Genomic DNA, 16,752 nt, shown 5'->3' on the forward strand with positions numbered 1-16,752 from the left:
AGCAGGCAGGCAGGCAGACAGACGGGACGTTACCTTGGTCAGGTTGCTTAAAGCTAGGTACTGAGCAGAGAGCTGCGAGACACGGTGCACAAAGCCCTTTCCGGCCGTGTGTCCGTCCCACAGCTGCTGGGCCTTCTCCCGCAACCTGAGCAGCTGAGGCTCCTTAGAGGCTAATTGCTCTAGCAGAGACTGAAAGCACAGGCACGTTAGCACACAGCAGCATCACACACACAAACACACACAGTTCTGCATTAAGACTGTTAATGAAGCAACATGGCTGAGCATGAACAGGACAGATATTAAGACTGGGGAAGAGCGGTGTTAGCATGAGCATGGCAGAGATTAAAGCAGGTTAAGGCATGACATGAATGCATGTTTGCATGAAAGCAATTTGACATTAAAGTCAACATGAAATTAATTGCAATATATGTAGATAGATGGATACCATTCATAACATTCAGATCCCATTTTGTGAAAAGACATTTCAATATATTAAAGGTATGCAAGTTTAACACCCAGTGGTTGAACTAGGTATTTGCAATCCTGGATGAAAACACATATTCAATCTGTCCCTCCTCTGACGACTCCACGCAAGCACAGGTTGCCAGATTGATGACAACAACAGGGGCAAGCCTGACTATCAAGACATATTCGCCGGCAGTTAGCTCTCTGCAACTCTCACATGGTCGCCCCCTGAGGCTAAGCAGGGCTGCGCCCGGTCAGTACCTGGATGGGAGACCACATGGGAAAGCTAGGTTGCTGCCGGAAGTGGTGTTAGTGAGGGGGCGCTATACTGCTCAGTGAGCACCGTCTTTCGGATGAGACGTTAAACCGAGGTCCCGACTCTCTGTGGTTGTTAAAAATCCCAGGATGTCCTTCGAAAAAAGTAGGGGTTTAACCCCGGCATCCTGGCCAAATCTGCCCACTGGCCTCTATACATCATGGCCTCCTAACCATCCCCATATTCAATTGGCTTCATCACTGTCTCCTCTCCTCCAATCAGCTGGTGTGTGGTGTGCGGTCTGGCGCAAAATGGCTGCCGTCGCGTCATCCAGGTGGATGCTGCACACTGGTGGTGGATGAGGAGATTCCCCCCCCATTGTGTAAAAGCGCCATATAAATGTAAGGAATTATTATTATTATTATTATTATTATTATTATTATTAAGGCTGCTTAGAACCTTTTTATAACTAAAAGCAACGGCACATGATAGAGGAAATATTTTCATATTAAAAAGAGTTTTTGTCCCAACCAACACCTCAAATTTATGTTTTAGAAATGGCTTCTATTTCTTGCAGCTGAACAACAGAAAACTTTGACAATGATCAGCTCAAGTACACCTCATGTGCTTTATTCAATGTTAAATGCAAACAAGGTGAGTTTGAATAACATGTTACATGACATTTATTGCCATACTACTGAAACCAGCAACAAATAGTTCACCTCAGATCTTGAAAATAAAATAAACCTCTTGAAATTGAACTTTAGAACTGTGACTCAAAACCAAGCATCTAATCATGTTAAAAAGGTTTAATATGTATTAATTAGATTCTAAACCTTACAATTTCATTGGAGTGCAGTGAGTGCACTATTCTGTGCTTCTAAATGGTTGTATTTAAATTTCTGTCGTGTTTCGTCTGGTGCAAACAGCCAAATTGCTCATCACTGCAAATCTATATATATATATATATACACACACAGTTGAAGTCAGAATTATTAGCCCCCCTTTTGATTTTTTTTCTCTTTTAAATATTTTCCAAATGATTTTTAACAGAGCAAGGAAATTTTCACAGTATGTCTGATAATATTTTTTCTTCTAGAGAAAGTCTTATTTCTTTTATTTTGGCTACAATGAAGGCAGTTATTAATTTTTTTTTTTATTTTGGGACAAAATTATTAGCCTTTTTTTTTTTCGATAATCTACAGAACAAACCATTGTTATAAAATAACTTGCCTAATTACCCTAACCTGTCTAGTTCACCTTATTAACCCAGTTAAGCCTTTAAATGTCACTTTAGGCTGTATAGAAGTGTCTTGAAAAATATCAAGTAAAATATTATTTACTGACATCATGGCAAAGATTAAAATAAATTAGTTATTAGAAATGAGTAATTAAAACTATTATGCTTAGAAATGTGCTGAAACAATTTTCCCTCTGTTAAACAGAAATTGGAGAAAAAAATAAACAGGGGCCCTAATAATTCAGGGGGGCTAATAATTCTGACTTCAACTGTATATATTTGCAATGATGAGCAATTGGGCTGTTTGCACCAGTTTATCAGCTCAATATACTGTATCTATGTGACTATATGACCTTGTAAACTGTAAACTTGTAAACACACACACACACACACACATAGATCAGCTAGAATGAGATGAGTATGACTGGCTCTTCTGCTGATGTATGCATATGAACTGAGCCGCACTTGATTGTGCTCTACTGTACCTGTAACCTGTGCAGCTCCTGTTTCTTAGCTGTGAGGTCCTGCAGTCGACTGCTGCTCTCCTGAACGGCTTCTTCAGTGTCATTCAGCCAGTCCTGAAGGGGCTCCACGCTTGTCTCAAAGTCCCGCATCTGAGCCTGGAGATTCTGCAGCAAGATCATCAATGACACACTAAACTTAAAGAGATGCATACAATTATAATGTAATGTACAGTATAGAATATAAAGTCATGGTGCAGTGGAAAATGAATTAATATTGTGTATGACTCCCATGAGCTTGGAGGACTGCATCCATACTTCTCTGCAATGACTCAAATCACTTATTAATAAAGTCATCTGGAATGGCAAAGGAAGTGTTCTTGCAGGACTCCAAGAGTTCATCAAGATTCTTTGGATTCATCTTCAATGCCTCCTCCTTCATCTTACCCCAGACACGCTCAATAATGTTCATGTCTGATGACTGGGCTGTCCAATCCCGGAGCACCTTGACCTTCTTTGCTTTCATGAATTTTCATGTGGAGGCTGAAGTATGAGAAGGAGTGCTATCCTGCTCGAGAATTTTCCCTCTCCTGTGATTTGTAATGTTAACGGCAGCACAAATGTCTTGATACCTCAGGCTGTAGATGTTGCCATCCACTCTGCAGATCTCTCACACGCCCCCATACTGAGTGTAACCCCAAACCATGATTTTTCCTTTACCAAACTTGACTGATTTCTCTGAGAATCTTGGGTCCATGCTGGTTCCAGTAGGTCTTCTGCAGTATTTGTGATGATTGGGATGCAGCTCAACAGATTCATCTAAAAATATCTACCTTCTGTCACTTTTCTGAACGATCAACTAGAAGTCAAGTTATTATTTGTTGCTCTTACAACTGGGATTGACGACAATACTTTTATCAGGTACTAGTGTACTTAATAACCTTCTTAATAAACTTCTGTGGAGAACACTCCCATGGATGAATTGTACTGTATGTACGTTTTTTTATTCTGACTATATATGTGGTTTATTTATTTGTCTGTTTTTCTCTCAGCTTTGTTTAAAACATAAAATCTTTTTTTTTTTACTCCGGATTTTAATTAGTTTACAAATTTGTAAAATTTACAAATTTTAATTAGTACAAATTGGTGAAAGATTTTTAAAACGCTTTTAAGATGCATTAAAATGTATTACTTAAGATAAAAAAAGTGCAATAATACATACATTGTTGGCATAATAATGTTTCAGAATTGGGTTTATGGATAAAACAAGAAAAAAAAGGACTGGTCAGTGGGGTGAGATAAATAAATCTGTTTTACAATAGTATTTTTTCTTGTTTGAACCTTCATAGTACATTCAGATGCACTATGTGTTTTTAGTAAGAAGATTTAAAAGGGATAGTTCCCCCAAAATGGAAAATTACTGTTTACTCACCTTCACCTGGTTCCAAACCTTGGAATGTTTGTTTCCTGTTGAACACAAAAGATATTTTGAAGAACTCTGAAAACCTGTAACCATTGACTTCCATAGTAGGAAAAGCAAATACTATGGAAGTCAATGGTTACAGGTTTTCAGCATTCTTCAAAATATCTTCTTTAGTGTTCAACAGAAGAAAGAAACTCTGTAAAGGATGAGTATACGAGGACAGAATTTTCATATGTGGGTAAACTATCCCTTCAAATTAAAATTCATGTGTTCTAGTTTTGGGTGTTAGTTGAACAGATAGGCAGTTGTGTGTGAATGGTGACACCTGTAAGGCGTTCTCTCTCTGGTGCAGGTTGGTCATGAGTGTTTTCCAGTCTTCTCTGGCTGTGTTGATTTTAGCTCTGACTGACTCCACTCTGTCTTTAGCAGCGATGCTCATCAGTAGCTCTCCACTTGCCGCCACTGTGTTCAGTTTACCCTGGCCTTGCTCTCGGTCACTCAGAAACTCCTGCAATGAAACAGGCTCAGCTATCAGCTAGAATCTGGACCAAACAAAAATGAGAAATCGATAAAACATTACCTGGATCTTCTGCAGGCTGGACGATGCCTCAGCCAGGTTCTGAGGCACGTCAAAACACTTGGCTGTATTGATTTTAGCATTGACCAGCCACTGCTGGAAGTCTCGAAAAGCAGCACGAAACCTCTGCTCCAGCAGCTTCTCCTTTCCCTGACACTCTCGAGACGCCTGGAGACTGAGACTACAGCCAAGAGGAGAGAGAGAGAGGTTAAAAACTACACACACAGATAAAGAACATTTTACATGCATCCAAAATTATACAATTTGTTTTACTATTGATTATTTGTGTTAATCGTACCAAATATAAATTACAATATGCATAGGTATGTACATATTTATATGTTTTTATGTACAGTTTATATGTATGTATGTATTTGAATGTATATATATTTTTCTCCCTCTTTATATCTTATTGTTTCATTTATAAACAGAAAATAAAATAAAATAAAATAAAATAAAATAAAATAAAATAAAATAAAATAAAATAAAATTAAATTAAATTAAATTAAATTAATTAATAAATAAATAAATTATCTGTATCAGTATTAGTATCTGTATTGGATACGACTTCTGGTTTTCACCCAAAATTAGATAAAAATATCAGCAAAATTCTATATTGTGCATTTCTATTAATATCGGTATCACTATCAATATCTGTATTGGCCACGACTACTATTTATTGACCAAAATTAAATAATAAATATTGACAAAAATTCAATATTATACATCTCTATAATTATTGGTAGCAGCATGAATCCAATATTGTGGATTTCTTTTCTTTTTTTATTAGAATATGCAAAAAGGTACATAAATTGGGATCATACAAATACAAGTGTGTGTGTGTGTGTGTGTGTGTGTGTGTGTGTGTGTGTGTGTGTGTGTGTGTGTCCATGTAAAGGTAACTTGGTGGAAAGGTCAGATTACATACATTAGGAACAATATTAGCCAATAAATGAAGCAAGTATCGCAGATATAAGTAAAACAGATAGAAAGAAACCAGTCAGAGTTAGGGAGTAACAACAATGCTTAGTAATGTATGACAGTAAAAAAAGAAAGAAAGGACAACAGTAATAATAACTGACAATGATAATAAATCACAAGTACTACACCAACTACTACAACAGAAAGTTACTTATATCACAACTACTATTGCTGCTACTACAGTCACAACCACAACTATTACTACTATAATGTCTACTACTGCTGATACTGCCACAACAATGACTACCACTACTGATACTACTACAGCGTCTGCTACAACTAATACAACGTCTACTACTACTACTACTACTACTACTACCGCAAGCACTGCTACTACTACATCTACATCAACGACATCTACTACTGGTACTACTACACCAACAACGATTACTACTGCTACAACGACACTTTTACTACTTCTGCTACCACTATACCACGAAATCAACTACTACAGGAACTACTACCTCAATAAATCACAATTACAATCGATACTACTACAATGAGTACTACTACAACACCAACAACGACTACTACTACTACTGCTACAACGACACCTTTATTACTTCTGCTACCACTATACCAACTTCATCAACTACTACAGAAACTAATACTTCAATAATCATATTGTGGATTTCTATTGTTATTGGTATCACACATTTATTTTTAATAAATAAATATATCAATACATAAATATAATGTATCAGAAATGGATCTATGTATCAGGGTTAAAAAAATAAGCACTTCTGTACTAAGTAACCAGTTTTACCAGATTTCAATGCACTAAATATCTAAAATAGATTTATTTTTGTTTAAAGCAAGTAAATGGGATAAAAATGTATTGATATCTCTTTACTGTCCAAGTACAGGTATGAAATCATGTTGCAATGTTGCAAAATGTCTGCAAAACAATCAATACTAATAATTCTGAGCAGGCAGTGTTGTAAAATGTGTGGCAATTGCTCGATTACATTAATACGCTGGTCTGTTATTATAATCAATTTTCATTGATTTCTGACTTGGCCACTCCAGATTTGTGGAAAAAACGACTTGTGGTTGTGATTATGAGCCAGATTTTACTTTCATCTAGTTGGGTGTTTCTGAGTGTTATTTTAGTATTCTTTACATATAATTATTGTTTAAATTAGTACATTATTTTATAGCTTTTCATTTTATATGTTCACTTATACTTTTAACAACACTTGTCTGTCTCTGTCTACTGTGAATTCTCACTATAAATAAAACTTAAAACCTGTAAGTGTTGGTGTTGAGCTCTCCTACCTGTTGTATTCTTTAATGAGTGCAGACACTCTTTCAGATTGAGCGCCCAGATCTCTGGAGAACCGGCACAAGTCATTCAGCTGACACTTTAGATTGTCAGACATGGGCTCCACATTCTGCAGAGCTTCCAGGGTGTCCTAAGCCACAAAAAAAGATTAGGTATAGTTAGTAACTATAAAACAAAAAAATAAGTCCTAGCACCTAGCCGATCAGAAATGCGATTTTTTTCAGGAGCTGTTGTGTCCCACTATTAAAACTTGTAGCAACTAAAACATTTAGTTAATTCTGTTTAGAAATTCGGCATTAATTGATGTCAAAGTCACAATTTGATTTAATGGCCAGAAGCTACCACTTTTGGAGAATTAATATCACAAACGTGATGTTTAAATTAACACTTGGAGCATCTATATTACTATTAGTTTTGGCATCAGCTATCAGTCAAATTAGATTAAAAATATCGGCAAAATTGCATATTATGCACCTCTATAGTTATTGGTATCGGCATTGACTACTGACCAAAAAAGATATATAAAAATATGAGCAAATATTGTACATTTCTATTATTGTTGGTGTCAGTAAGGGTATTGGCTACTGGTTATCGGCAAAAATTAGATAAAAAAAAATAGACAAACTTTCAATATTATGCATATCTATAGCTATTGGTATAGTTATCGGTATCTGCGTCGGCTACCAACAAAAATTAGATAAAATATCAGCAAAATCCAATGTTGTGCATTTCTATTATTATCAATATTGGCATTGGCTACTGGCTATCGGCCAAAATTAGATTAAAAATATAAACAAAAATTCAGTATTATGCATATTTATAATTATTGATATCAACTATCGACCAAAATAAAAAAAATATATCAGCAAAATCCAAAATTGTGCATTTACATTATCGGTACAGGTGTCTATTCACAGGCTACTGGCTATTGTCCAAAACTAGATTAAAAATATAGACAACAATTCTATAATATGCATCTCTATAAATATTGGTATTGGCAGCAGCTATCGACCAAAATTAGACCAAGATATCAGCAAAATCTATTATTGTGCAATCCTATTATTATCGGTATCAGTATTGCATCAGCTGCTGCCTATCAGCAAAAATTAGATTACAAAGCATTGACAAGAATTCAATATTATTCTCCGCTACTGGATATCAACCAAAAAATAAAAATAAAAATACTAGCAAAATATTGTCCATTTTTTATTATTATCAGTATCAATATAGGTATGGGCTACTGGCTATCGGCCAAAATTAGATAAAATATCAACATAATATAATATTGTGCAATTTCATTATTGTCGGTATCAGTATTGGGCACGGCTACTGGCAAGATTGTGCCATTTTTTTTTACTCTTTCAGTATCAGAGTTGGCTACTGGCTATCAGCCCAAATTAGATAAAAATTAAATAAATTTTTTTTAATAAAATTAAAAAAACTATTTAATATTATGGATCTCTATAATTATTGGTATCAGAATCGACTATAGACCAAAATTAGAATAAAATATCTGCAAAATCCAATATTGTGCATCACTATTATTAGAATTATTAGGTATCGGCCAATATTAAAAAAGAAAATCTAGACAAATATTCAATATTATGCATCTAGACAAACATATCAGCAAAATCCAATATTGTGCATTTCTATTATTATCAGTATTGGTATTTCCTGTATTGATTACTGTAATGCTTTGCTGCCTGGGCTTCCCCTAATCAAGTTACAATTAGTACAAAATTCAGCAGCTAGAATTCTGACTAGGACCAGTGCAAGAGAGCACATAACCCCTGTTTTGAAAAATCGGCACTGGCTTCCTGTCAGTTTTCAAACTGATTTTAAAATCCTCATGCTTGCGTACAAGACCTTGGATGGTCTAGCACCACAATATTTATCTGAGCTTTTAATCCTATACACTCCTAGATGTGCTTTACGCTTGTTTGATGCTGGTCTTTTAACTGTTCAGTCAACCTGGCTAAAATCTATGGGAGACTGGGCATTCTCTTCATTGGCACCTACATTGTGAAAATCCCTTCCCTCCAATATTTACATTGCAGAATCCTTGAGTATTTTTAAATCATCTCTTAAAACCTGATTTTTTTAAGGGTAGCTATTACTTGATTTTATTTAACTTAGATTTTTAGATTTATTAGTATTATTTGATGTTTTTTTAATTATTTTTATTATTACATTTTTTGCATTTATCCTATGCTACTTTTAAAGGTGCTATATAAAAATAAAGTTTATTATTATTATTATTATTATTGTTATTATTATTATTATTATTTTTCATTCATTCATTTTCTTGTCGGCTTGGTCCCTATATTCGGGCTCGCCACAGCGGAATGAACCACCAACTTATCCAGCAAGTTTTTACGCAGCGGATGCCCTTCCAGCCGCAACCCATCTCTGGGAAACATCCACACACATACTACAGACAATTTAACCTTCCCAATTCACCTGTACCACATGTCTTTGGACTGTGGGGGAAACCACTGGTTCCAACCAGTGACCCAGCAACCTTCTTGCTGTGAGGGGACAGCACTACCTACTGCGCCACTGCTTTGCCCTTATTATTATTATTATTATTATCAGTATTGACATCGGCTACTGGCTATCGACCAAAATTATCAGCATAACTTCAACATTGGCATCTCTTTAACACAGTTTAATATGTAATCTCTGCCTGGACTCACCTTGGCTATCTGCCAGCCCTGCACAGCCTCTTCTCCTGCACTCATCTCCTCCACCTGCTGCAGCTTGATGCGCCACTCTTGCAGTTTGCTGCTGAACTCCTGCAGGTCCTGCTCCAGCTGCGCAGCCAAACTGTTGAACTCCTGCTCGGAGTTTGCCATCTGAGCCAGAACACCCTCCAGACCCGAGCACACGTGTTTGGCTCCGCGCTCCCACTGCTCCCAGGCGGAGAGCAGCCCGGCCTCCTCCCGCTCCAGGACCTCACAGCCCACTGTAGATGTGTGGTCACGTGTGGCGGCACCGCAGCTCTGCACTCGGGTCAGACGCTCACGTCCCTGCTTCCTCGAGTCTAATAGACCCTAAAATTCAATGCCAAAACATTATCGTCAGAATTGAATTAAAACTGACCTCCTTTACTTTAAGGTAAGACGCTGTAGGTCAAGGGCGTAGATTTGCTCTTGACATTAGTGGGCACTGATTTTAATCCTGTTATTAAAATCAATCTTAATTAAGTAAAATTAATCCTAAAATTAAAATAATTAATCCTTAAAGTTAAATAATAGTGTACTTTTAAAGCAATGTTTAAAAACTGGCTAAAATAAACGTCTTTATTAACTCCATCTTAGACATAGTGCGAATTAAACATGTCTCATACATCAGTATTAATAAAAGTGGAGTACAGGCTGTAGTTTTCACATAGGAATACGAACAATAACATACTCTGACTTTAGAGAGTTTCCTCTGAACAGAAGCTGCATCTCCAGACATGTCTGACCAGCGCTGAAGCTCCTCTTTAGCCGAGGTGAGCCAGTCATTCAGGTCCCGCACTGACTCCATGTACTGCTCATGCTCTTTGACAATCTCCTCCATCTGCTGGACTTTACTCTGCAAAAATTAGACATTACACAAAATATCAGGCTTAAGGCTCGTTCACAGCAGGTATGATAATGAAGAACATAAATATAATGACAAATATATTTGCATCCACAGAGACGAACGATAGTGATATGTTTATTTAGACACAAACACACTGAAACTGGCATTGGATTCCTGCACTACTTTTATTTATACTTCAATTTGCCAAAATGACTTTTATAACGTCCGTGTATTATTTTTTTCATTATTTCCCATGGAATAACCAATTTTTTAAACCAGTGGTTCTCAAACTGTGATTTTTGTACCACTATTGGTACACGAATTTCCTTCTAGTGGTACACGGAGGAATGAAATATGTCATGTACATGTTAGATATATTTCAACATTTATTAAAAAAGGATAATGTATATAATATGCCGTATATGACATATAGCTAGGCCCACATGGAATTTGCGCGCGCAGAATTCCGCAGATTTTTCGCAGATTTTCCACAGAATTCCGCAGATTTCTGCAGATTTTTAGCCCATCATTAATTCTGTTTATTACTTTTTAACTTTTATTTTACTCATTTATTCAGTTTTTATTCAGTAATTTATTACTTTTATTTTGTATATTAAGGTTTTAGTTATGATACTCCGCTGGGTACTCCCAAAATAATTCCGCAGAAATCCGCAGATTTTTACCAAAATTCTCCTCAGAAATAGCAAAAAACCTCAGCAGATTCCGTCTGGCCCTACATATAGCCTATATTTCTAAGGTAATCTGCCACGTTTTTAACTGTGCAGAGTTGTAGCTGCTTTACTAGGCCTACTACACTGCTGTATTTCAATACTGCTTATTTTGGTGGTGATTGGAGAGACAATTTCTTTCTGAGGTGGTTCTTGATGAAAAAAGTTTGAGAACCACTGGTTTAAACAATAGTCATTATCTTTAAATAATCTTTAAAAAAAAAAAAGCTTAACATTAGGCAGTGTGTGTCTGTACAAAATGTTGTCTGTATCTTTAAATTGTGCAATCCCTTTAATTCTCAATGGATTTTGACCGGCTATCATTGTTTTATCCTTTATCGGCTTGAAAAAATGGTTCTGAAAGTGATCATTCCTCTCTATCTTTATCGTTGTAGTTGTGGTGTTACAACAATCTGTGAATCCCGGTAGATGTGTATGAAATATTACTTATATACAACATGAAAACATTCTTCCCTCATTATTACATAAAGTGTTTACAGGCCGTGAACATACATTACATTTAGTCATATAGCAGATGCTTTTGACCAAAGCGAATTACAATAGAAGAGGCGTGCAGCGATTCAACAAGAAGAGGCAACATACACAAGAAGTGCTCATTATACCAACCTAAGCTCATTCTGAAAACATAGCTCCGCGGATGTTTCTGGAGGCCGCGATTTACGTGGCAGGAGGTATGTATGGCTGCATTTCGTTTTTTCAAGCGAACGATACGGGGCGGTGTTACGCCGCTCCTCTTCACGCTCGCCAGCTGGGCTGATGGCTCACCTCCTCCGTGTGGAGGGCTTTCCCATCGCAACCAGTTTGTCTGGTTAGCTCGTTGTGTTACGGCGGCGGAGCAGAAGCCCGGAGGAGGAGGAGCCAGGTGCGTTCGAGTCCGGGGAAGAGCGGTTTCAGAAAACAGGTAAGACAAAAAACAGAATCCAAAAAATAAAGCAAACAAGTTCGTAACAGGGCGAGAATGTGGTGAAATCCGAAAACGTGGTCAAAAATCGGACGAGGGCTTTTCTTTTTCTGCACAGCTTTTGTAAATCATCGCTTGGGTTTAGGGAAGAAGAAGGAGAAGAAGGAGGGTGGCCGGGTCTGCCGGCCACCGAGTCAATCGTTCAGTCATTCAGTCTGTCGGACAGTCGGTCTCTCGACAGCGGCCTCCGGCTGCATTTTACGTGAGAACAGCGCGGGCGAGAACAGCGCGGACGAGAAAGGCGCGGGCGCGAACTCAAGTAAACAAAAACTGCACAAATAGGTACCTCCCGGGGACTTATTTCACGGTCTCCAGAAATGTCCGCAGGGCTACGTTTCCAGAATGAGCCTGGGTTGCATTATACAGAGCAACTGTTTGTCCTCAAAGAATTAAGTGTTAGAGTAAGGAGGGGGAGTTTGTTTGTTAGATATTTATAGAGAGAAGAGTGTTTCTACATGTGGTTTGTCAAGCCTACTCACCTGAGCGAAGGTCACTTCATAATTGCACAATGTATTTTATTTATTTTATTTTTTTAGAGATGTGTGCTGATTGTAAGGCAATGTTATTAAACAAATTCTTACTTTAATGACCGCAGTGATGTTGGTAAACTGTGTGTTAAAGTCAGATTTTGGTCCCTCTGCAAATGCCTGGTCTCCTGTCTTCTCATACAGCTCTGTGGCTTTCTCATTGAGGCGACTCAGTGCTGTCGAATGGACCTCCACATCTGTCTGAATGACCCGTAGTCTCTCCAGCAGAGCGGCTTTCTCTTTCAGCCCGGGCTGCTGAGGTAGAGCCACTCCTGCCTCCTGCTCCACCATCTCCAGCCACTGCTGGAGCTGTGCTTTACTCTCCTGAAAACTGCTCCATTGAGCTACGGTCCACTCCAGACGACTGTAACACACACACACACACACACGTTTACACATGCAAACTCCACACAGAAATGCCAGCTGGCCCAACAGGGACTCGAACCAGCGACCTTCTTACTGTGAGGCGACAGTGCTAACCACTGAGCCACCGTGTCACCACAACTGTACATACAATTTGGGAAAAATAAAATTTTTAGCATATAAACATGTGATTTCTTAACACCAGAGACAGGATCTGACCTGTGGCAGCTCATGGCGGTCATGAGAATATTGGCCCAGGAATCTTTCAGACTCTTGAGCTGAGAGCGAATCACTTCCTGTTTGTCTCGACTGCAGTTCTTCAGCACCTGCTCGCCCTTCCCAACCGTCATGTTTAGCTTCACCTCCCCTTCACCCTTCATCAGCAAGATGTCCTGAAACAAGATCAGCACAATATCAGTCATTACATAATGTTTTAGAAGAAAGCTGTACTCCAAAATGTTTAACCCTTGTGTGCTGTTCAGGATGTTTTCATCCACTCTGGGGTGATTTTGAGTCTTAATTTGGCCAAAACCTTCTCTGTGTTTCAGCAAATGGAATGATTTTTGGTGAAAAATCTTATTTTGACATGTATTTTGTGAAAATGCTTAGGAATTTAAAACAAAAAAAGGTGACAATAGACTCTAGGCGAAATTACTACCCTTTTTTATTATGTCTGTAGCTGTTTTTTCCCCATTGACTTCCATTATAATGACATGTTTGATCGCAAAGCCTTGGCACTATATAATCATGTGTTCTTGATTGTTGGTGGTTTTCCCTGTTGGGAAGAGGTAAAACTAGTGATTTTTTGTTTTATTTGCAATCAAAAAATATGGTTATAATTGCTACAAACGTCACAAAAGGGTAGTCAATTTGAACAATACACAAGGGTAAAAGAAGAAGTGGTGCAGTATAAACTAACACGACTATGAAATTGATGTTGCAATTATTATCAAAAAGTTTATATGTAATATCATTCATGTATAATATAATCATCTCAAGAAAGGAGTTTGAACATATGTTTTGGGAATGTCCTGAAGTAAATAACATTTGGCATAATGCGTCACTGACCTTAAAGGACAAACTGGAATCAGCCATACCATGTTGCCCTAAGATTTTCCTTTTAAATGATGATTCCGCCTTTGACTTTTCTTTATTTCAGAAAAAAATATATTATATTCTGGTTTAACAGCAGCTAAAAAAAAATGTTAGCTTTACGTTGGCAGCCTCCACACTCTCTGGACTGGAAACACTGGATGTATATGTTCTTGGACATCACAAGTATGGAACTGTCTGTGGCAAGGATGCATGGCACTTCCACAAAAACTATTAAGAATAAAAAGCTACAAAATAAAAAAATAAAATAAAAAAACTAAGATAAAACAAGCTCTAGTGATTTTTTTCTTTATATTTTATTTAACCTATGTGTAAAAGTCCAATGTATCTGCCTTGTAAGTATTCTTGTAAGAAGCTAAATGCAGAGGTTAATTTATTTCCGTATTTTTTTTTTTTTTTTATTCATTTTTTATTTATTTATTTATTTATTTATTTATTTATGTAGTCTTTTTTATTATTAATTAATTTTTATTTGTATTTTATTTTATTTATTTTCTCTTTTTGTTTTTTGCTCTGATTTTCTTTTTTGTTAATTATTATTTTCGCCATGGGTGGGTGGGTTGGTTGGTATTTTTGTCTGTAACCATGTATGCAAGATTATTTTCAACTGTTCAATAAAAATTTGATCACAAAAAAAAAAGGAAAGAAGTTTGAGATTAGGTTTGATAAATAATATGACATTTTGATTCACAGGAATTAATCTGAAAATAAAATGGCTGGCTGTTGTACTTTTATTGGGTTCAGGATTAATAAAACATAGGCCTTCTGAAATCACTTAAATAAATAAATAAATTAATTAATTAATTAATGTGTACCTCAATTAATTGAATTTAAATGTAAATTAATACTCACTCAAAAAAACAACAACTGATGAATCCTTATCTCATTCATTCATTTATTTATTCATTCATTTTCTTTTTGGCCAAGTGCCTTTATTTATCAGGGGTCACCACAACAGAATGAACCGGCAACTTATCCAGCATTTGTTTTACACAGCAGATGCCCTTCCAGCTGCAACCAAGCACTGGGAAACACCCATACACTCTTTCATTCACACCCACGCATACACTATGGCCAATATACAGTAGCTTGTTCAATTCACCTATATGGCACGTCTTTAGACTGTGGGGGAAACCAGATCACCCGGAGGAAACCCACGTGAACACGGAGAGAACATAAAAACTTCACACAGAAATGCCAAGCCGGGATTCGAACCAGCTACATTCTTGTTGTGAGGTGACGGTGCTAACCACTGAGCTAAATAATATGACATGTTCCTTCACAAGAAATAATCTGAAAATAATGTGGCTAATTGTTTTATTTTTATTTAGGCTCTGGTTCAATAAAACATAAGTCATACACATCCCTTAAATAAATTAGATAATTAAAAAAAAAATAAATAAAATAAAATAAAATAAAAATTAGTGTATCCTCATCTCATAAAATAAAATATTCAATATCTTTCAAATATATATAATCCTCAAAAGATAAAATAAAATAAAGTTAAATAAATGTGAAAAGCAATTGCATACTAAAAGAAAATGTAATACTACTAAATAAAAAAAATATTAATTAAAATACTTTAAATAATAAAACATTAATAGCAAAATGAACAACAAAGAGTTTGAGTTTGCATTTCAAACTACATTTAGCATGAAAAAAAAATCTGATTACTTTGACTACATTTATTCCTTAAAAAATTTAATTAAATTAAACAAAAAGTTTAATAAATGTACAATTAAATCACATACGGAAAAAAAAAAAAAAAAAAAAATATATATATATATATATATATATATATATATATATATATATATATATATATATATATATATATATATATATATAATAAAAATAAATAAATAAATAAATAAAATAAAAGATAAGATAGATAAGAGATAAAAAATATAGATACTGTCACTCTCACTGTGAGCATACTAAAACATAAATCAGCGAATCCTCAAAAGTGTGTGTTTCCTGACCTGAACGAGCGCCAGTCTCTTCTCCAGTGTCTCTTTATTCCCGCCGGTGCTGTTGAGAGCAGTGAGCCGCTCCTGTGCGCTGCTCAGCCACAGCCATGTGCTCTGCAGTGTCTCCTGGAAGTTCTGCTGCTCCTGCATGCTGAGCTGACAGACGCGCAGCCGTTCCCGTGCAGCCTTTAGCAGAGACTGATGTTGGTGCTGCAGCTGCGCAGACGCTCTGACCTCTGACCCGCTGCCGTGACCTCCTTCACTGAGAGCCTGAGCCTCCTGACACAGACCCTCAAACGAGTCCCTGCAGGACCAGCAGTTACAACTCAAAACTCATTTCATCATGTGATTACATGTGCAGTGTTCCTCAACCATGGTCCTGGAGGACCAACCCTCATGTTTTGGATGTCTCCTTTGTCTGTCACACCCATTACAGGTCTTTCAGTCTCTGCTAATGAGCTGATGATCTGAGGCCCTGTTTACACTAATGTGTTTTAGTTTGAAAACGCATAAGTTTTGCTACGGTTACGCCATCCGTCCACACTACGCCGGAGTTCTCGAGCGCCGAAAACGGAGCTTTTTGCAAACGCTGGAGAGGCCGTTTTCATTCTAAAATGCTGCTGCTCCGTCTCAGTGTGGATGGGGAAAGACGGAGACATCTGAAAACGGAGGCGGGGCTGCAAACGTTCGCCTATCTGATTGGGGCTTTTCCTCAATATTAAGTAGCCCACACACAGTTCAGTCTCGCATCCTCTTCTTGTAAGTTAAGACTTCGCAAGTTTGATCAAGGCTGCAGTCTCCCCCTTCTCAG

General features: G+C 36.9%; 1 protein-coding gene across 8 annotated transcripts in view; it reads right to left on the reverse strand.

Annotated features, from left to right (window-relative positions):
• The window catches only part of syne1b (spectrin repeat containing, nuclear envelope 1b), a 367,683-nt gene that overhangs the window by 195,672 nt on the left and 155,259 nt on the right, over window positions 1-16,752 (reverse strand). For 7 of the 8 annotated variants that reach the window (XM_087289682.1, XM_087289680.1, XM_087289678.1 and 4 more), the window contains 10 exons: window positions 15,954-16,245; window positions 13,078-13,250; window positions 12,550-12,859; window positions 10,103-10,267; window positions 9,385-9,741; window positions 6,682-6,818; window positions 4,426-4,603; window positions 4,171-4,353; window positions 2,447-2,590; window positions 34-189 (listed from right to left, as the gene is read on the reverse strand). In XM_087289682.1, coding sequence (XP_087145808.1) covers window positions 34-189; window positions 2,447-2,590; window positions 4,171-4,353; window positions 4,426-4,603; window positions 6,682-6,818; window positions 9,385-9,741; window positions 10,103-10,267; window positions 12,550-12,859; window positions 13,078-13,250; window positions 15,954-16,245 — 2,095 coding nt within the window. The remainder of the gene's footprint in view (window positions 1-33; window positions 190-2,446; window positions 2,591-4,170; window positions 4,354-4,425; window positions 4,604-6,681; window positions 6,819-9,384; window positions 9,742-10,102; window positions 10,268-12,549; window positions 12,860-13,077; window positions 13,251-15,953; window positions 16,246-16,752) is intronic. The other variant, XM_087289683.1, reaches the window with a different exon arrangement.

Source organism: Danio rerio, chromosome 17, assembly GCF_052040795.2.
Source record: "Danio rerio strain M-AB ecotype USA chromosome 17, GRCz13ab, whole genome shotgun sequence".
In the NCBI taxonomy this organism is placed as follows: Eukaryota; Metazoa; Chordata; class Actinopteri; order Cypriniformes; family Danionidae; genus Danio; species Danio rerio.